Below are 21,738 nucleotides of genomic sequence, written 5' to 3'. Positions count from 1 at the left end.
GAGTAGATAGGGGTACTAATGATGACATAGGATGGATGGTTAGGGCAAAAACACACTGGACAAAATCATGTATGGAGTTGGCAGCAGGGTGCACACCAAGTGTTCGGTCAAATGGCCGCATGAAAGGAATTTTCGAATTATGCAGTGAATTTTGGTGGAGTGGATTCATATATTATTTGGCACACAATGGTGGTGGTGGTGTGCAAATTTGAATTGATTTGCAAGATTTCAAAAATGGCACAATCTAGAATCTATTTGAATGTTGCTACTTTGCTTGATGATAATTTGAATTTGGAAAGAATTTGCAGAGGTGTGTGCTTTACCAAAGTTGTTCCCCTTGATGAGGTCTTGGATGAGGTGCAAAGAGTTGAGGTTGTTTAGTTTAAAAATTTCTTAATACATAGGCTCTAAGTAGGTCTCATGATATAAATGGCAGTTTTGACCATTAGCTTATGTGAGCTCATTTTGAATTCAAATTTTATTTTATTTGAGTTTCTTTGATTCATATGGTGTTCTTAAGTGTTTAATAACATTCTCCAACCAATGGCACAAACCATATTGGCCTAGGTTGTGATTTGACAAAAATGGCCATAAGCACATGTATGTGTTGATTTGGATTTTTCTCATTTCTTTTTCTTTCTCTCTTATGGATCATAGGACCATATGCTAGGGTTTTAGCTTCATTGGTGAGCACACAAGAAATCATCATTGCAATAACACAAGAATTGAGAATGAGCACTATGCATGGCACATAAGTTAATAAAAGTTTTTGTTGGTTCTCATTTTTGAATATGGGGAACTCCTTTTATTTATTGAAATCTTGGGATGTTACATTTTCCCTCAGTGAGAAACCAAGGTTTAATCGACTAGTAGGAGAAAGAAATCACTTTTGAAGGTTGTTGCTTGCTGACGTTGGCATGGCGCACTACCGCTGTCAGCAACAACGTGGAATCTTGTAACATCCCAAAAAATTCAAAACAAACAAAATGAATTTCCCTAGTTCCAAATTTTGGAACCAACAAAAACTTTTATTAAATTAAGTTTGATACATAGAGATCTTGTTTAATTCTTGTGCCATTGCCATGATTGCTTGTTTAATTAGTATTTGAAATAATCTTAAACCCTAAACCTCACACCCCTTTTACCATCCAAGTTAAAAATAAATTAAAAAGAATTTAAATAAGAAAAAGGTCATATGTGCCTATGGCTATTTTTGTAAAACTTTACCCTAGGCCTTCCCACTTTATTTAGAGGATTGGAAAACCTTCATAAACCTTATCTAGTACTTCTGAAACCCAATCCAATTTGAAACAAAAGAAAATAAAAAGAAACTAAAAATGCCATAGAGGCATATGAGAGTAAATGCAAATTTGTGAATTTGAGAATCTTGACCCTAGGACTTGATTTGAATGGTTGGATCACTCCTCTATACCATTTCAACACTCAACAACATCAAATGGGCCAAGAACAATCAAATTAAAAATCAAATGCAACATATGCATAGAGGCATATGTGACACATAGCCATTTTACCCAAACCTTGACCTATGCCTTTATACCTTACCCAAATGGTGTGACACCATCTCTAAACCTAATCTATACCTAAATTGACCCCCAACCTTGCCCAAGTAAAGCAAGGGGAACAAATTACAAGAATAAGAAAAAATTTGGAATATCACCTCTTATGTGTTATGGCCATTTTTGCAAATCTTTGAACTAGACCTTTTGGAATGGTTTCAATGGTTTGGAAATGTTCCTAAACTAATAAGAATCACTTTGGAGTCAAGAAAAATTAAATCAAATGGAGAGAAATCAAATAATGAGAAAATTCCATTTCTCACTCACATACACTTAGCCAATTTTGCAAAACTCCAATCAAGGCCACCATTGCTTGCTCCCTTGCTTGTAAAACACCTATATATCAAAAACAAACCCTTTTGCATCAAAGAAACCCAATTAAAATCAAACAAGAATTCAAATTCAACATACATGTGATAATGGTCACTTTGCCCATTTATAAAATCTTCACCACTTTGCACCCCTGGTTTTGACTTTTCCTAAACCAGCCTTGACCAACTATCTCTATGTCATCCAAGACCTTATCAAGGTGAACAACTTTGCTGTTGACCACCAGTGCTGACTTTGACCAGGTTGACCAGAATAGATGAGACAAGGGGAGACATTGAAACAAAGAGAAGATCAACCCCAATTTTGAAACTTTGCAAATCAACACCAAATTGACCACCACCATCATTCTACCTCTCTGAATATATGAATGAGATCCACCAAAAAGTTTTCCAAAATTTTACAAAAATTCTCTTGCGGCCATTTATACAAACACCTTGTGGGCAGAATCTAAATTGAAGCCCATGCTGATTTTCAACTTGGACCAAGTTCACCCCTGGCCTCCACTGCCTCCCTCTGCACCCCTGCTAGCCTCCATGCCTCTGCCTCACTGCAGCTTGGTCACCACGACCATGACAATGCATGTCGTGGCATGGCAAGTCACCACCATGCCATCACTCCCTCCTCTCACATCCAGCTTCCCTCACCATGTCAACTGCCTCCCTCTCACTCCCCTGCCTCTGCTCGTGCACGCCATTGACCGAGAAAACGTCGCCACTGGCCAGGAACCCGCACGCCCCGATGCGCCCACGACGCCCAGAGCGCGCCAGGACATGTCCCTGGACGTGACAGGACGCCGTTGTGCCCCGTCGCCTCACGCCTCCCCTCGCTCTCCCCATGCACCAGTCGCCTCGCCACGGTACCATCTACCTCCCAGACAACTCCATTTGACCGGGGACCAGCTGTAGACGACGCCCTCGTCAGCGATCGTCCGCCACCGTACTGTCAGGATGCGAGGAAGATGACGATGCGACCACTCCACCCCTGACCTCGCCTAGACGCGCGCTGTGATCACTGTGACACCAGGAACCCGATGCGCCCATCCCTTGCCCCTTCGTCGCCTTGGAACGACGACATCGCCGTCGACCTGCCAGCTCCGCCACGGCCACCCTCTCGACACTATAAAAGGAGACCACTCCGCCAAGGATTTCTCACACCATTCGACTCCTCTCCTCTCTCTGATCCTCCACCGCCCCTCTCCCAACCACATTGTCGCCGGCAGACGCCCTATTGCAAGCTGAAGTCCCGCAGCACCACCACCAAGCAAGCCGCCGATTTCGGCCACCATCTGAGCCGCCGTCTGCAACATCTGCTTCCCCTTCCACGACAACGTCGCCGCCGCACGTCGCCACCCCTCGCCGGAGCTCCAGCACGCCGCCGAACCCCTACCTCCGCTGCTGCCGCAAGCCCTTCTCCCCGACGGTGACGACGACGCACAACCGTCAGATCTTCATCTAATCGCACGGTCGAGGTTAGCCCATACCGCTTCGGCGAGTTACTCTCGCTGACCCGTGGGACCCATTGTCAGCTGGCCCGCGTCGTTAGTTGGGCTGGCCCTTCTGCGATTTAAATCGTTCGGCCCAATTGCTTTCCCGCCTAGCCCACTGAGCCATTTTCAAATTAAATCATTTCAGTTTGATTTCTATACTGATGCTTTGCTATAAATTGAATAGTTTCAAATCCACAAACCCAAATTTAGCAAATCAAAATGTTCTGGAAAGCATATCAAATTATCTAACTAACCCCGCCGGATGCAAACCAATATCTGTTGTAGAATTCAAATAGAAAAGATAACAATGCAGAGACTTTTATGACTTCAAACAATTATTAAAAATCAACCAAAAATGCTTTTGAGTTGATTCTAACTCCTATAAATCAAATTTCACTTTCACTAATTGTTTCAGCAAAAATATGTCATGCTTACTTTGAATGATCATGGCCTAGTTTAATTAAAGGACTATATGGCTATTTCTAGTCAAAGATATTGTCCAAAACTATTCAAAATTCACATGGGAGTTTCTCTCTCATTTAAATCTTGTCATGAACATTTCAAATTGAGATAGAGACCCTGGTCTATAGGTTCTCATATGATTGTTTAATGATGTTAAATCATTACCATGTTAGGATTAAATTGTATGAGGTGCTTCACCTCATTTAAATCATTTTCTTAAATGATGAGTATGACCTAGGTTGACTTTGGTCAACCTAGGTCATATATTCTTCATGAAGGAAATTAAATTGTAATAAGATAATGAGAGGAAATTATTTCTCTAAGGAATTAAAAGTAACACCTAAATTAGTATGAGAGGAAATTATTTTTCTTAAATAAGAAAACACCTCCACCAACTTAATAGTAGTGTGTGATGCTAGCTTAAGTTGCGTGACTCATGTGTGTGCTTAGTTTAGTACTTAAGTTTGGTATGATGATTGTATACCCTGTATTCATATTTTAGACGCTAGTACCAAGGAGTATCAAGAGGAGGAGGAGGTCTACTTCCAAGGAGAAGAAGACCACTTTGACCAATTCCCCAACCAAGGCAAGATAATACTCTTGCAAAGTGCAAAGCTCACCATGAGAAAGGCATCCCCCATTTATTTTATGTTCATGATCCTATTTCCAAGTTTTACTTTACAAGCTTTATTACTTTTGTTTTATCAAAGTACTTTTTGATTTATGATTCACTTGGTTAGTATTGGATTAGTATAAGAGTATCAATGTTAGCCTAGAAGCAAAGCAAATTACTTAGCACCCCTAATACTTAGATGCTAGTGCTAAATTAAAAGTGACTACTCTAGTTGGGAACTTGTGAAATGAAATAACTTTGAAAACCTTGGAATGATGAGTCATTCTATTGAAAGATTTTGAAGGTGAAGCTGACTGGTGAATGACATGGTGAACTTTACAAAAACTGATGGTTGGGTTCGGATGCGATACCATTCCAATTTTACAAGTACCCCCACAATACCTGAATTTGGGTAAGGCTTAGCTGGAAACTTATGTATTTTAGTATGGGTTCCCTCTGAACAAGCGTCATCGGGGTTATGCTGAGGGTGCCTCCATTGAAAGTGAATTGACGTGAAATGAGGTGAATGTCCTACCCAAGCCCTGTGCAGTTCCCGGGTTGGCGGTTTGCTTTCACCGGGAGGCCAAACTCATGGGGAGAGGTGCCTATACTAGGGTATGTAAATGAAAGGTTAGGATTGGTAGTTCGCGTACTGCGTACGATAAATCAGGGACAGTTACCCCTGACGAACTATTGTAATTGGTGTGGCACAAGTGTACAACCTATGCAGAGTTTAACCTATTCGAATAGCCGCGTCCGCGGTCATGGACAGTTGGGAAGGCCATACTGTTCCGTCATCAGAACTTTTTTCTAAAAATATGAATGGTGATTTGTGAAGTGAATTTGAAAGGTGACTTTGAGTTTGAATCACAACAGAGTTGTGGGAATGACACTAATGTTCCCACTTGAGTTAGTTAGCACATGAGGAGTTGTTTTTCTAAAAATGTTTCCAAACTAAAACTTGGCTTTCTGCAAATAACCTTAGAGCTTCGAACACTCTCAATAGCAATTTTAGTACTTACATTAGTATTAGTTTGCGGGTACTTCAAAGTACTCATGGCTTTGTCCCTGGCTATTCAAATGGCCAGACTATGAAGCTGAACAGCAGTATGAAGATGACGACCAGCAGGACGCCTACGACAACTAGGGAATCTTCTGACGTCAGACGTTGGCCTGTGGATTAGATAGTCCACTTCCGTTACGCTTCCGCCATGTAATATGTTCGTTGATCATTAGATCAACTATTTGTGTAATATTGGATCATGTGATCTCTATTTGTAAGACGACTATGGATGTAATGAATGATGACTTATGATATTCAACTATTATGTCTCGCAACAACAATATTCCTGGGATTGCGATGTACGGCATGATAGGCGTCTGGACTTAAAAAACCGGGTGTTGACAAGTTGGTATCAGAGCCATTGTTTGACCTTAGGAGACCCTAGTTAGAATGGACGTCTGCAAAACTTAGTTTCAAAACCAAAGAAGTGAATATTTGCGAAAAACTTATTCTCACTCTTATCCTTGAGATCTTTTTCAAAATGAGAAATTCATGCCCTACTTTTCCTTGCCATCCTACATAAAATTTTGCACACTGGACTACTTCTCTAACTTACTCCTCCTCTTTGTTCATAGATGAAGTACAAATGGGAGGGCTATCAGCTTGGTCACGGAGGAGAACTGATGTTCGAAAAGGATTTGAAGCAACTAGTGGAATATCTAGGACACCTGTATCCCGAGTTCTTCGGAACACCCCTAAAAAATCAGCTGGGAGGACCACCTCGGTGGGAAGTTTCGGCAGATCTACGAAGAAATCCTGGAGCCCCAATATGGGAAACCATATGGTTTTCTGTAACGGGAAACACTTGGAACGAAGGACTAGTAAGAGCCATGCAAGAAGGAATTGCCCGTCTGTGCGGACAAAACATGAACAAGCTCAAGAATACCCTCTTCATTTACTACCCAAGACATGATCCCATGGGAAGACCAATAACCATGCCCCCGCACCCGGAGATGAACCACTATGTGGCACACCTGGACTTCATGTTGTACAAGATCCGCAAGGAGTTGGACAACGCCCTCGCCTTTCGCCAAGCACATTACCCGTGAAGAAGAAGAATCCCCCTGAAGAGTAGTATCTTTAAAGCACTTTCGTAGGTGTGAGTTGTATCAGGATTCCCCGTGTATCGTAGAGCGAATGAATGGTTCTTCAAACCAACGGTGTGTTAGATTTGTAATGTGTGATGCTTGGTATGAATGAAAAAGTGTTGTTGGTTTTTACCCCCGCAACACTACTCAAATTTTTCAAGTTATGAACTTTTTAAAACTTTAACAAAACAAACCCTAGAAATTTCCCTCTTATCTTATCATCTACCTCACTGTTCAGATGGCCCCTCCAACCCGTAGCGCAAATCAAGATGCTATGATGCAGATGTTGCAAACCATGCTGGAAGATAGGGAAGTTGAATGAGCTGAACGCCAAGCCAACCTTGCAGCACTTCAACAGCTTGCCAACAACAACAATAACAACAATCGCAACACCAACAACAACAACAACAACAACACCAACAACAACAACAACAACCACCCCAATGGCAACAACAACCACCCCAATACTGCCCCAGTGACTGGAAGTAACGTTGTTCTCGTCAACCCCAAAGACAAGTCCACCATCAACTGCTATGAATGTGGAGCTGTGGGTCACTACTCCAATGAGTGCCCCAAGAAGCTTGCCAAGATTACCGCCAATACCGCTGCACCTGCTCAGCAACAGCGCCGATTTGCAGGAAGAAGGAACCAGAACAACAACAACGGCCGTTTCTACCACATGACTGCCAATGAAGCCCAGGAAGCCCCTCAGGCCATGCCAAGTATGTTCCCCTGTTAATCTCACTGCTCAATCTTTCTTAGGAACCTAACTTTTCTTAAAATCTCGGGACGAGATTTGATTAAGGGGGAAGGGTTTGTAACATCCCAAAAAATTCAAAACAAACAAAATGAATTTCCCTAGTTCCAAATTTTGGAACCAACAAAAACTTTTATTGAATTAAGTTTGATACATAGAGATCTTGTTTAATTCTTGTGCTATTGCCATGATTGCTTGTTTAATTAGTATTTGAAATAATCTTAAACCCTAAACCTCACACCCCTTTTTACCATCCAAGTTAAAAATAAATTAAAAAGAATTTAAATAAGAAAAAGGGCATATGTGCCTATGGCTATTTTTGTAAAACTTTACCCTAGGCCTTCCCACTTTATTTAGAGGATTGTAAAACCTTCATAAACCTTATCTAGTACTTCTCAAACCCAATCCAAGTTGAAACAAAAGAAAATAAAAAGAAACTAAAAATGCCATAGAGGCATATGAGAGTAAAATGCAAATTTGTGAATTTGAGAATCTTGACCCCAGGACTTGATGTGAATGGTTGGATCACTCCTCTATACCATTTCAACACTCAACAACATCAAATGGGCCAAGAACAATCAAATTAAAAATCAAATGCAACATATGCATAGAGGCATATGTGACACATAGCCATTTTACCCAAACCTTGACCTATGCCTTTATAACTTACACAAATGGTGTGACACCATCTCTAAACATAATCTAACCCTAAATTGACCCCCAACCTTGCCCAAGTGAAGCAAGGGGAACAAATTACAAGAATAAGAAAAAAATTGGAATATCACCTCTTATGTGTTATGGCCATTTTTGCAAATCTTTGAACTAGACCTTTTGGAATGGTTTCAATGGTTTGGAAATGTTCCTAAACTAATAAGAATCACTTTGGAGTCAAGAAAAATCAAATCAAATGGAGAGAAATCAAATAATGAGAAAATTCCATTTCTCACTCACATACACTTAGCCAATTTTGCAAAACTCCAATCAAGGCCACCATTGCTTGCTCCCTTGCTTGTAAAACACCTATATATCAAAAACAAACCCTTTTGCATCAAACAAACCCAATTCAAATCAAAGAAGAATTCAAATTCAACATACATGTGATAATGGTCACTTTGCCCATTTATAAAATCTTCACCACTTTGCACCCCTGGTTTTGACTTTTCCTAAACCAACCTTGACCAACTCTCTCCATGCCATCCAAGACCTTGTCAAGGTGAAAAACTTTGCTGTTGACCACCAGCGCTGACTTGTACCAGGTTGACCAGAATAGATGAGACAAGGGGAGACATTGAAACAAAGAGAAGATCAACCCCAATTTTGAAACTTTGCAAATCAACACCAAATTGATCACCACCACCACCATTCTACCTCTCTGAATATATGAATGAGATCCACCAAAAAGTTTTCCAAAATTTGACAAAAATTCTCTTGCGGCCATTTATACAAACACCTTGTGGGCAGACTCTAAATTGAAGCCCATGCTGATTTTCAACTTGGACCAAGTCCACCCCTGGCCTCCACTACCACCCTCTGCACCCCTGCTAGCCTCTCCATGACTCTGCCTCACTGCAGCTTGGTCACCATGACCATGACAATGCATGCCGTGGCATGGCAAGTCACCACCATGCCATCACTCCCTCCTCTCACATCCAGCTCCCCTCACCATGTCAGCTGCCTCCCTCTCACTCCCCTGCCTCTGCTCGTGCACGCAATTGACCGAGAAAACGTCGCCACTGTCCAGGAACCCGCACACCCCGACGCGCCCACGACGCCCAGAGCGCGCCAGGACATGTCCCTGGACGCGACAGGATGCCGCCGTGCCCCGTCGCCTCACGCCTCCCCATGCAACAGTCGCCTCGCCACGGTACCCTCTACCTCCCAGACAACTCCATTTGACCGTGGACCAGCTGTAGACGACGCCCTCGTCAGCGACCGTCCGCCACCGTACTGCCAGGATGCGAGGAAGATGACGACGCAACCACTCCACCCCTGACCTCGCCTGGACGCACGCTGTGATCACTGTGACACCAGGAACCCGACGCGCCCATCCCTTTCCCCTTCGTCGCCTTGGAACGACGACATCGCCGTCGACCTGCTGAATGTTCGAGGACGTCACCTAGAGGGGGGGTGAATAGGCGGTGTGGCAAGTTTTAGCCTTTTCCAATTTTAGCGCAATGGAAGGTAAATGTGATAGCTTTGGCAAAGGTGATGTTCCTACAATGATACTAGGACAAGTGCAACAAGTAAAGGAATCAACAAGATAGTAAGAGTAAGGTGCGAGATAACCGGAGGACGCGGAGGCGAGTCGAGGTTTGTTTACCGCAGTTCCTTCCACAACAGGAAGTACGTCTGCGTTGAGGAGGTGCTAGTCTCACACAAGAGACTAGACGGCCACACCACGAAGGAAGGCCTCACCTTCTTCCTCGAGAGAGCTCCACGGAGGTGCTCTCCCTCTTCCACTAAGGCACCGGTCGAGGCGGTGATTCCTTCACAAGGTTGGGGCGAGCTCCACACACACAAGGATGATCCCAACACCCTATGGAGCTAGTACATCACCAAGCTAGACTCCATAGCTGCACATCTCCAATGTCCCACTATAGGAACTCATCCAATGCTCCACACAAGGAACCCTTCCAATGCTCCACCAAAGGAACGCTACCAATGCACCACGAAGGAACCCATCCAATGCCCCACGAAGGAACCCTTCCAATTCCCCACAAGAGGAACTCTTCCAATGCTCCACTAAGGAACCCTATCACCAAGATCCACTAAGGAAGAACACACACACCCTACGAGATCGAAACCCCGGAGAGAGCACAACCCATGCACCTAATGCAATGGCTAAGAACACCACTAGGATGTCCAAGTTCTTCTCTCCCAAATTCCAACAAAGCTAGAAGAAGCAATTGGGGGAATAAGGGAGGAAGAACAAAGGAGGAGAAACACCAAGAAACTCCAAGATCTAGATCTAGCAAGATCCTCTCACTTAGAGGAGGATTCAATTGGTGAAGCTCTAGATCTAGATCTCCTCTCTCCTTTCCCCCAAAAATATGCAACAAATAGTGGGGGGACCAAGAGGAGGAAGAAAGAACCCAAGGTCAACAATGGAGGAGAGAGAGTGGAGGTGCAGGGTTAGTTGGGTCGGAGGTGGAAGAGGGATATAAATAGGGGACCCAGAAATATAGCTGTTGGGGCTGAAAAATGGTCAGATCCGCGCCCAAAGCGGTACTACCGCTTGTCGGAGCGGTACTACCGCTCGCGCGCGCGATCTACGCAGAAAACTGATCTGGATTGGCCCGAAACCGGTAGTACCGCTCTGCGGAGCGGTACTACCGCTTGTGCTAAATCTGAAGCAAAATTAGATGCAAAGAAACACAGCATGCATGCAGGTGTGGGGCCAGGGTGCACAGCGCGAGCAGCGGCAGCATGCAGCGGCGCAGCAGCGGTGGGGCAGCAGGTGCGTGCGGGAGATGGGCGTGCGTGCGGCGCAGGGATCGAGGGCGGGAGCAGCTAGCGTGCGGGTCAACGCCCGCGTCTCCCGCGCGGGAGCGCGAGGCAGCGGCGGCCAGTCGTGGCGTGGGCGAGCGGCAACGGCCTGGGCGAGCGAGGCGTGCGGGGCGGCTTGGTGGGCTGGCGGCGGTGCGGCCCACGCGGGGGCAGAAGGCAGTGGAGGGTGGCGGATTGGAGGAGAAGATGGGCCGGTAGTACCGGGCCCGGTACCGGTCCTGGTACCGTAATGGGTTACGGTACTACCGGGCCGATACCGGCCTGGTACCGCTTGCGATCCAGTAAGCAAAAACGCGGGTGCGGTACTTTGGCCGGTACCGCCCGCGGTACTACCGCCCGGCCCAATAAGACTTTTCTTTTTCTTTTTAAATATGCAGCAACTGTAAAATTCATAACTTGAGCTAGACAACTCCAAATGACATGAAACCAGTTTTGTTGGAAAGAGGGCGACAAGAGCTATCTTCTCACATGATGAAATCATGGAAAAGAGTGAGTGATGATTTTCTCATGGTCATAGAGGTATAACATCTCAATACGATATATCGAGAAAATCATCACTCTGTCGCGTGCAATATGCGATGAAACCGAAAACCGATTCATGCATAAGAACCAAGAAGAACCGAGAACGCGATGCAATGCATGCAAGGTTTGAGCTCTCTCCGATTATACGACCCACTATCCTATCGAGCACAAACCTAGTCCTTGCGCATTCTTCTCGAGTCGGCAAGCTCCTTCTTCACCCTCTTCATCATTGTCCATGACACCGTCTTCATCACCTTGTACGCACACCACCTTCGTCATCCATCTTCAACGCCGTCTTATCTCTTCATCTTCTACACCGTCTTCTCTCTTCATCTTCAACACCGTCTTTGTCTCTCTTCAACACCACCTTCATCATTGTACTCCGTCTTCTCCATCTTACAACCTTGAGTCCAACATGACTATGGACTTGACCTAAGATTGATTCTCAATGCAACCGTTAGTCCATAGGGATTGTCATCAATTACCAAAACCACACATGGGGTAAAGGACTTGTTCTTACAATCTCCCCTATTTTGGTAATTGATGACAATCTCTTTGAGAGGGTTTAGATATGGAATTTAGAGAACAACCCAAGTTGAATATTTAGAACAATCTCCCCCATAATATATGCATGTGTGAATGAACTTGAATTTCATTGCATATACCGGAATTAAAGCCTAGCGGAGTATCCTCATAATATTCAACCATGCAAAGCAACAGATGCAAGGCATCGAAACCCTCCAAACTTCTCCCCCATTGGCATTAATTGCCAAAATGGACGAAAGGTTTGGAAGGCCAATATAGTGAGCGTTCCTCCATAAGTTGTGCATTTCTCATAATTGTGAGTGAAATCAAATGCACATATTCAATGACGAATATTCGGAGGAAATCAAACTATATTGTGGATCAAAGATTGCAAGAGGATATGAAGTTGAGACACTATGAAGCAAGCAATCAATGAACCAACACAATGCTCTAAGTAATTATGTGAAAGCTCGCCAAAGTTTGTGCACAAGATAAACAATTTGCATTGAAGAATAAGGTGCACAAGCATGGCATCATTACTCCCACAAGACCACTCAAAGCATGTGCCAAAATCAACTATGAGTGCTTGAAGATGCAAATGATATAAAATGAGCACTCATAGCCAAGTTCTTTGAGAAGTCATTAAAAAGTGAAATAAGAATGAAGGAATAGACTCCAACAAAGAGGGATATCAAAAGATATGCACCATCTCTTATGTGTATAAGTTTCTCTAAGTGGACAACATCACGGAGACGTTTATTCACAAAGAAACATGCACAGACAAGATAGGTACAAGAGAGATAGAGCAAGATATCCAAAACAAGTATGCTCAAGGACTTATCTCATGTTAAGAATTTAAACCAAATATAGGTAATGAGATAACCCACTCCCAAAGAAAGCAAGGTTCGAATAAACCAAACCCTCAACACTTTTCATGATGGCACAAAAGTACCGAAAAGGAAAGGTTTGTCTTCCAAGGTCAAAATCTTGAAACAAGAAAGTGTTCTAGCAAACATAGGAGAGCTCCCCCAAAATTAGTGCACCATTTAAAATTTTGCATTTGAATACAAAATGCACAAATGCGGGATTTGCTCAATCATGTTTGTCAAAACACGAACAAGGTTCAAGTGAAATAAGGAGATCCAAAAGAAGCAAGGAAGACAAATGGGAGTCTAACCCACAAGGACAAGTTCTTGGGAAGAAATGAAGCAATTGAGCACATGAGCCAAGTGTGAGGATGATCCGGAACAATACTACACAATTTATTACCAATTGTCAAAGGACAAGAGGTGTATAGGAAATCTCCATATGTAGTTTGTGAGTATGTCCAAGATTATCTTCACAACAAGAAGGCAAATGGTAAAGTGGGATTTGTTTGAGCACACATGTCACATAGGAACAAGATAATCTCTAATATCAACTCTATGTGACACAACCTCAAATGTTCACATTTTCTAGGCTTGTAAAATGCACATGGCACAATACTCCCCCATAATATGATAAAGACATTTTTCGTGCAAGAGGCAAATAAGAACCAAGTGAGATAATTAATGGACATTATAGGATTTTAATTCATCATGTCACACATTTTAGGATTGTGAAATGCACGGAGCATATCACTCCCCCAAAATGGGATAGTCCATTAATTTCTCACATGAGCCATCAACTAAGATATGAACAAGATGCAATAGGCTCAACAAAGAACAATTGTACATGGTGTGCCACCCAACAAAGAAAGAAACAAGATAAGCAAGTAGGAAGCACAACATACACAATCACATGCAAGGCACAAAACCATCACATGTAAAAGGGGAGCGAGTAACTTTTCAATGTAAAGGAGTTGAGGACTCGTTACCGCAAGGAGGTGCATGGGTAAAGGATAAGAGGAATACAACTTGACTTGAGGAAGTGAGAATGATGAAGATCCCCTAAGTCTTCATGAGTTAGTCAAGACTCCATGCCTTCCACGTGTACCTATTGATCAAGTTTTCGCTTGTTGGTCCCCAACTAAGTTGGGTCCTAAGAAGTTAGTCACAATAGGCTTGGCAACCCAAATGGTTCTTTTTGCGAAACCACTTTGAGTGCCAACATATTTGGCAAACACATCGCCAACCTTATCCTTATGTAGAGAGTAAGCCTCATGGATCAAGATAGGGTTGGATGAGTTACCACTAGTGCAAGTGGAGGATATGTGGCCCTTCTCACGGCATATGTAGCATCTTCTTCTCCTCCCCTTCTTCTCACTTGATTTCTCCACAACGGGAGCCTTGGCTTGATCCTTCTCGGTTAGTGGCCCTTCTTCAAGTTGAGGTAGACCTTGAGCTTGGCCTTGAGGTAGACCATGAGCTCCATATTGAGGCCGCTTCCCTTGTTTCTTCACGCCAAGTGGCTTCTTCTTCAAGGGGCACAATCTAACATGATGCCCTTCAATCTTGCACTTGAAGCACACAATCTTGGCGGGGTCCTTCACATGTCCTTGGCGCTTCTTCCGCTTGTGCGAGGTGGACTTGTTCTTGTTGTTGGAGTTGAATCCAAGTCCACTCTTGTCATTGGGGAATTGCTTCCCCTCATGACCCTTTACCACGTCCTTCTTTAAGGAAGAGACTTGGGAATCGAGCTCTTTGATTTCCCCTACATGGTTAGTAACAACACAAGTACTAGAGGAAGTGGAAGCTTTATTGTTAGAGCAACAAGGCAAAGTGTGTAATTCACCACAAGATATAGCAATAGCATGGGTGGGTGATTTACTAGCACTAGCACATGGAATTGTAGAACAAGGCATAGAAGGTAGTTCACCACAAGATAAGTCAATAGCATGAGTGGGTGAACTAAAAGCACTAGCACATGGCAAAATAGCATTTTGAGAGGTAGTGCTAGTACTCACATGAGGCACACAAGATTTTAGCTTTGTCATTATAGCCTCATGGGCTAACTTTAGCAAATTATGAGAGACTAGAAGATCATCATGGGAGCTAGAAAGCTTTCCATAGTTCTCTTCCAATTTCTCATAATTGCTTGTTAGCAAAGCAAGTTGAGCCCTTAGCTCAACATTCTCCTTTAAGATGGAAACTTCACAAGAGGTAGAATTAGTAGCACAAGCATTATCAATCATAGTACAAGGAGAAGGCAACTTAGCAAGCTCTATTAGGTTGAGAGCTTTAAATTGCTCAAGAGACTCGGTGAGTTTGATGAGCTCACTCTCAATAGCCCTAGAGCTACTTTTGAGAAGCTAAAAATCCTCAAGGAGTTTATCATTAGCACTAACTAGCTTCTCATTTTTAATTTGAAAATCATGTGCCACCTCTAAAGCTCTATCATGAGATTCCCTTTCCATAAGTATCCTCATAGCAAAGTTCTCTTCAAGAGTTTCTTTGGTGGCATCTTGTTCTTTAAGAGCTTTACCAAGTTTTAAAATCTCGGGTGCATACTCGCGCTCATGCTCTTCCTTTTTCTCAATAAGTTTTGTGCTCTTAATGGCAAAATTGAAGATTTCCATGAAGTTAGAGTGAACAAGTTTCTTCTTAGGAAGAGCATGATAAACCGACTCTCCCAACTTGTTTAAGGAAGCAACATTAAGTCCTTCCATATCATCATCCTCATCATCACAAGATAGATAGGGTTCCAAGGAAGGAGATACCTTAGAAGCCTTAGCTATAAGGCAAGTGTAGGAACCATGCGATGATGAAGAACATGAACTCCTTGAAGCTCCATCCAAGATCTTGTCTTGGCCCATAGTATCTTTGGTTTCCTCTACATTGTTAGTCACACAAATACTAGAGGAAAGGAAAGTATCTTCATTATGGCAACAAGACAAGAGAAGCATATCATCATGGGATGAAGATATGCAAGGACTATCAACACTAGCATGTAAATCATTTGTAGTGCTACAAGTGTTAAAGTCCAAAGATGAGACATTGCAATGGGATAGAGATGAAGAATCATCAAGAGAGCGCTCACCATCAACAATGCAATGTTCATCACCACTCACCATACCATTACCTTGTGTCTTACCACACGTTGGTGAAGTGGAAGGAGCGTGATCATCCTCAATGGTCTTGGATCCACCATATGTATCTCGAAGCTTTGTCCAAACCTCATGAGCACTCCGGAAAGGCGCAATGGAGGAAATCACTACATGACTCACAACACGGCAAAGGACTTTAGTAGCTTGAGCATCTAGATAAGATTTTTTCTTCTCCTCAAAAGTTGGATTTTGTGGATCCTTGGGAGGAGAAAAACCCATATCAAGAATTCGCTCCACATGTGGGTGCATGTCCCTAAAATAATCAAGCATGTAGAATTTCCAAGCATCATAATTAGTGCCATCAAATGTATAGGGATAAATGTGCACTAATCCTCTAGCCGACGTCATACTCTCTAGGCGGTGAATCCCAACAAGATAAGAGAGCCCTAGCTCTGATACCAATTGAATGTTCGAGGATGTCGCCTAGAGGGGGGGTGAATAGGCGGTGTGGCAAGTTTTATCCTTTTCCAATTTCAGCGCAATGGAAGGTAAATGTGATAGCTTTGGCAAAGGTGATGTTCGTACAATGATACTAGGACAAGTGCAACAAGTAAAGGAATGAATAAGATAGTAAGAGTAAGGTGCGACATAACCGGAGGACACGGAGGCGAGTCGAGGTTTGTTTACCGTAGTTCCTTCCACAACTGGAAGTACGTCTGCGTTGAGGAGGTGCTAGTCTCACACAAGAGACTAGACGGCCACACCACGAAGGAAGGCCTCACCTTCTTCCTCGAGAGAGCTCCACGGAGGTGCTCTCCCTCTTCCACTAAGGCACCGGTCAAGGCGGTGATTCCTTCATAGGGTTGGGCGAGCTCCACACACACAAGGATGCTCCCAACACCCTATGGAGCTAGTACATCACCAAGCTAGACTCCATAGCTGCACATCTCCAATGTCCCACTATAGGAACTCATCCAATGCTCCACACAAGGAACCCTTCCAATGCTCCACCAAAGGAACACTACCAATGCCCCACGAAGGAACCCGTCCAATGCCCCACGAAGGAACCCTTCCAATGCCCCACAAGAAGAACTCTTCCAATGCTCCACTAAGGAACCCTATCACCAAGATCCACTAAGGAAGAACACACACACCCTACGAGATCGAAACCCCGGAGAGAGCACAACCCATGCACCTAATGCAATGGCTAAGAACACCACTAGGATGTCCAAGTTATTCTCTCCCAAATTCCAACAAATCTAGAAGAAGCAATTGGGGGAATAAGGGAGGAAGAACAAAGGAGGAGAAACACCAAGAAACTCCAAGATCTAGATCTAGCAAGATCCTCTCACTTAGAGGAGGATTCAATTGGTGAAGCTCTAGATCTAGATCTCCTCTCTCCTTTCCCCCAAAAATATGCAACAAATAGTGGGGGGATCAAGAGGAGGAAGAAAGAACCCAAGGTCAACAATGGAGGAGAGAGAGTGGAGGTGCAAGGTTAGTTGGGTCGGAGGTGGAAGAGGGATATAAATAGGGGACCCAGAAATATAGCTGTTGGGGCTGAAAAACGGTGAGATCCGCGCCCAAAGCGGTACTACCGCTTGTCGGAGCGGTACTACCGCTCGCGCGCGCGATCTGCGCAGAAAACTGATCTGGATCGGCCCGAAACCGGTAGTACCGCTCTGCGGAGCGGTACTACCGCTTGTGCTAAATCAGAAGCAAAATTAGATGCAAAGAAACGCAACATGCATGCAGGTGTGGGGCCAGGGAGCACAGCGCGAGCAGCGGCAGCATGCAGCGGCGCAGCAGCGGTGGGGCAGCAGGTGCGTGCGGGAGATGGGCGTGCGTGCGGCGCAGGGATCGAGGGCGGGAGCAGCTAGCGTGCGGGTCAACGCCCGCGTCTCCCGCGCGGTAGCGCGAGGCAGCGGCGCGCCGTGGCGTGGGCGAGCGGCAGCGGCCTGGGCGAGCGAGGCGTGCGGGCGGCTTGGTGGGCTGGCGGCGGTGCGGCCACGAAGCGAGAAGCGGTGGAGGGTGGCGGTTTGGAGGAAAAGATGGGCCGGTAGTACCGGGCCCGGTACCGGTCCTGGTACCGTAATGGGTTACGGTACTACCGGGCCGGTACCGGCCTGGTACCGCTTGCGATCCAGTAAGCAAAAACGCGCGTGCGGTACTTTTTTGGTCGGCATCGCGGTACTACCGCCCGGCCCAATAAGACTTTTCTTTTTCTTTTTAAATATGCAGCAACTGTAAAATTCATAACTTGAGCTAGACAACTCCAAATGACATGAAACCAGTTTTGTTGGAAAGAGGGCGATAAGAGCTATCTTCTCACATGATGAAATCATGGATAAGAGTGAGTGATGATTTTCTCGTGGTCATAGAGGTGTAACCTCTCAATACGATATATCGAGAAAATCATCACTCTGTCGCGTGCAATATGCGATGCAACCGAAAACCGTTTCATGCATAAGAACCAAGAAGAACCGAGAACGCGATGCAATGCATGCAAGGTTTGAGCTCTCTCCGATGATACGACCCACTATCCTATCGAGCACAAACCTAGTCCTTGCGCGTTCTTCTCGAGTCGGCAAGCTCCGACTTCACCCTCTTCATCATTGTCCATGCCACCGTCTTCATCACCTTGTACGCACACCACCTTCGTCATCCATCTTCAACGCCGTCTTCTCTCTTCATCTTCTACACCGTCTTCTCTCTTCATCTTCAACACCGTCTTTGTCTCTCTTCAACACCACCTTCATCATTGTACTCCATCTTCTCCATCTTACAACCTTGAGTCCAACATGACTATGGACTTGACCTAAGATTGATTCTCAATGCAACCGTTAGTCCATAGGGATTGTCATCAATTACCAAAACCACACATGGGGTAAAGGACTTGTTCTTACACCTGCCAGCTCCGCCACGGCCACCCTCTCGACACTATAAAAGGAGACCACTCCGCCAAGGATTTCTCACACCATTCGACTCCTCTCCTCTCTCTGATCCTCCACCGCCCCTCTCCCAACCACATTGTCGCCGGCAGACGCCCAATTGCAAGCTGAAGTCCCGCAGCACCGCCACCAAGCAAGCCGCCGATTTCGGCCACCATCCGAGCCGCCGTCTGCACCATCTGCTTCCTCTTCCACGACAACGTCTCCGCCGCACGCCGCCACCCCTCGCCGGAGCTCCAGCATGCCGCCGACCCCCTACCTCCGCCGCTGCCGCAAGCCCTTCTCCCCGACGGTGACGACGACGCACAACCGTCAGATTTTCATCTAATCGCACGGTCGAGGTTAGCCCATACCGCTTCAGCGAGTTACTCTCGCTGACCCGTGGGACCCATTGCCAGCTAGCCTGCGTCGTTAGTTGGGCTGGCCCTTCTGCAATTTAAATCTTTCGGACCAATTGCTTTCCCGCCTAGCCCACTGAGCCATTTTCAAATTAAATCATTTCAGTTTGATTTCAATACTGATGCTTTGCTATAAACTGAATAGTTTCAAATCCACAAACCCAAATTTAGCAAATCAAAATGTTCTGGAAAGCTTATGAAATTATCTAACTAGCCCCACCGGATTAAAACCAATATCTGTTGCAGAATTCAAATAGCAAAAATAACAAGGCAGTGACTTTTATGACTTAAAAAAATTATTAAAAATCAACCAAAATGCCTTTTGAGTTGATTCCAACTCCTATAAATCACATTTCACTTGCGCTAATTGTTTATGCAAAAATATGCCATGCTTACTTTGAATGATCATGGCCTAGTTTAATTAAAGGACTATATGGCTATTTCTAGTCAAAGATATTGTCCAAAACAAAATTCACATGGGAGTTTCTCTCTCATTTAAATATTGTCATGAACATTTCAAATTGAGACAGAGACTCTGGTCTATAGGTTCTCATATGATTGTTTAATGATATTAAATCATTACCATGTTAGGATTAAATTGTATGAGGTGCTTCACCTCATTTAAATCATTTTCTTAAATGATGAGTAGGAAGAGGTTGACTTTGGTCAACCTAGGTCATATATTCTTCATGAAGGAAATTAAATTTTAATAAGATAATGAGAGGAAATTATTTCTCTAAGGAATTAAAAGTAACACCTAAATTAGTATGAGAGAAAATTATTTTTCTTAAATAAGAAAACACCTCCACCAACTTAATAGTAGTGTGTGGTGCTAGCTTAAGTTGTGTGACTCATGTGTGTTCTTAGTCTAGTACTTAAGTTTGGTATGATGATTGTATACCCCGTATTCGTATTTTAGACGCTAGTACCAAGGAGTATCGAGAGGAGGAGGAGGTCTACTTCCAAGAAGAAGAAGACCACTTTGACCAATTCCCCAACCAAGGCAAGATAATACTCTTGCAAAGTGCAAAGCTCACCATGAGCAAGGCATCCCCCATTTATTTTATGTTCATGATCCTATTTCCAAGTTTTACTTTACAAGCTTTATTACTTTTATTTTATCAAAGTACTTTTTGATTTATGATTCACTTGGTTAGTATTGGATTAGTACAAGAGTATCAATGTTAGCCTAGAAGCAAAGCAAATTACTTAGCACCCCTCATACTTAGATGCTTGTGCTAAATTAAAATTGAATACTCTAGTTGGGAACTTGTGAAATGAAATAACTTTGAAAACCTTGGAATGATGAGTCATTCTATTGAAAGATTTTGAAGGTGAATCTGACTGGTGAATGACATGGTGAAATTTACAAAAACTGATGGTTGGGTTCGGATGCGATACCATTCCAATTTTACAAGTACCCCCACAATACCTGAATTTGGGTAAGGCTTAGCTGGAAACTTATGTATTTTAGTATGGGTTCCCTCTAAACAAGCGTCATCCGGGTTATGCTGAGGCTGCCTTCATTGAAAGTGAATTGACGTGAAATGAGGTGAATGTCCTACCCAAGCCCTGTGCAGTTCCCGGGTTGGCGGTTTGCTTTCACCGGGAGGCCAAACTCATGGGGAGAGGTGCCTATACTAGGGTATGTAAATGAAAGGTTGAGATTGGTAGTTCGCGTACTGCGTACGATAAATCAGGGCAAGTTACCACCTGACGAACTATTGCAATTGTTGTGGCACAAGTGTACAACCTCTGCAGAGTTTAACCTATTCGAATAGCCACGTCCGCGGTCATGGACAGTTGGGAAGGCCATACTGTTCCATCATCAGAACTTTTTTCTAAAAATATGAATGGTGATTTGTGAAGTGAATTTGAAAGGTGACTTTGAATTTGAATCACAACAGAGTTGTGGGAATGACACTAATGTTCCCACTTGAGTTAGTTAGCACATGAGGAGTTGTTTTTCTAAAAATATTTCCAAACTAAAACTTGGCTTTCTGCAAATAACCTTAGAGCTTCGAACACTCTCAATAGCAATTTTAGTACTTACATTAGTATTAGTTTGCGAGTACTTCAAAGTACTCACGGCTTTGTCCCTGGCTATTCAAATGGCCAGACTATGAAGCTGAACAGCAGTATGAAGATGACGACCAGCAAGACACCTAGGACAACTAGGGAATCTTCTGACGTCAGACGTTGGCCTGTGGATTAGATAGTCCACTTCCGTTACGCTTCTGCCATGTAATATGTTCGTTGATCATTAGATCAATTATTTTGTGTAATATTAGATCATGTGATCTCTATTTGTAAGATGACTATGGATGTAATGAATGATGACTTATGATATTCAACTATTATGTCTCGCAACAACAATATTCCTGGGATTGCGATGTATGGCATAATAGGCATCTGGACTTAAAAAACCGGGTGTTGACAAATCTGTACAGAACACAACCACAATATTTTGCCCCAAATTACAATGAGGTTGTCAA

General features: G+C 43.9%; 1 protein-coding gene across 4 annotated transcripts in view; it reads left to right on the top strand.

Moving 5' to 3' along the window:
* LOC127340963 (Bowman-Birk type proteinase inhibitor I-2B) overlaps positions 1–21,384 on the top strand; it is a 30,262-nt gene extending 8,878 nt beyond the window's left edge. Inside the window, exons 3-4 of one of the 4 annotated variants that reach the window (XR_007875087.2) lie at positions 4,358–4,441; positions 5,557–5,790. Coding sequence is in view for 3 of the 4 variants with exons in the window: in XM_051366736.2 (XP_051222696.1) it covers positions 21,363–21,369 (7 nt within the window). In the remaining variant the exon portion in view is untranslated. Of the gene's footprint in view, positions 1–4,357; positions 4,442–5,556; positions 5,791–6,106; positions 6,752–21,362 lie in introns of those variants that run through there. The other 3 variants (XM_051366736.2, XM_051366738.2, XM_051366735.2) reach the window with 3 other exon arrangements.
* The last annotated feature ends 354 nt before the right edge of the window (positions 21,385–21,738 follow it).

This window comes from Lolium perenne, chromosome 3 (assembly GCF_019359855.2).
Source record: "Lolium perenne isolate Kyuss_39 chromosome 3, Kyuss_2.0, whole genome shotgun sequence".
Lineage (NCBI taxonomy): Eukaryota > Viridiplantae > Streptophyta > Magnoliopsida > Poales > Poaceae > Lolium > Lolium perenne.
This window is presented reverse-complemented; position numbering and strand designations above follow the sequence as displayed.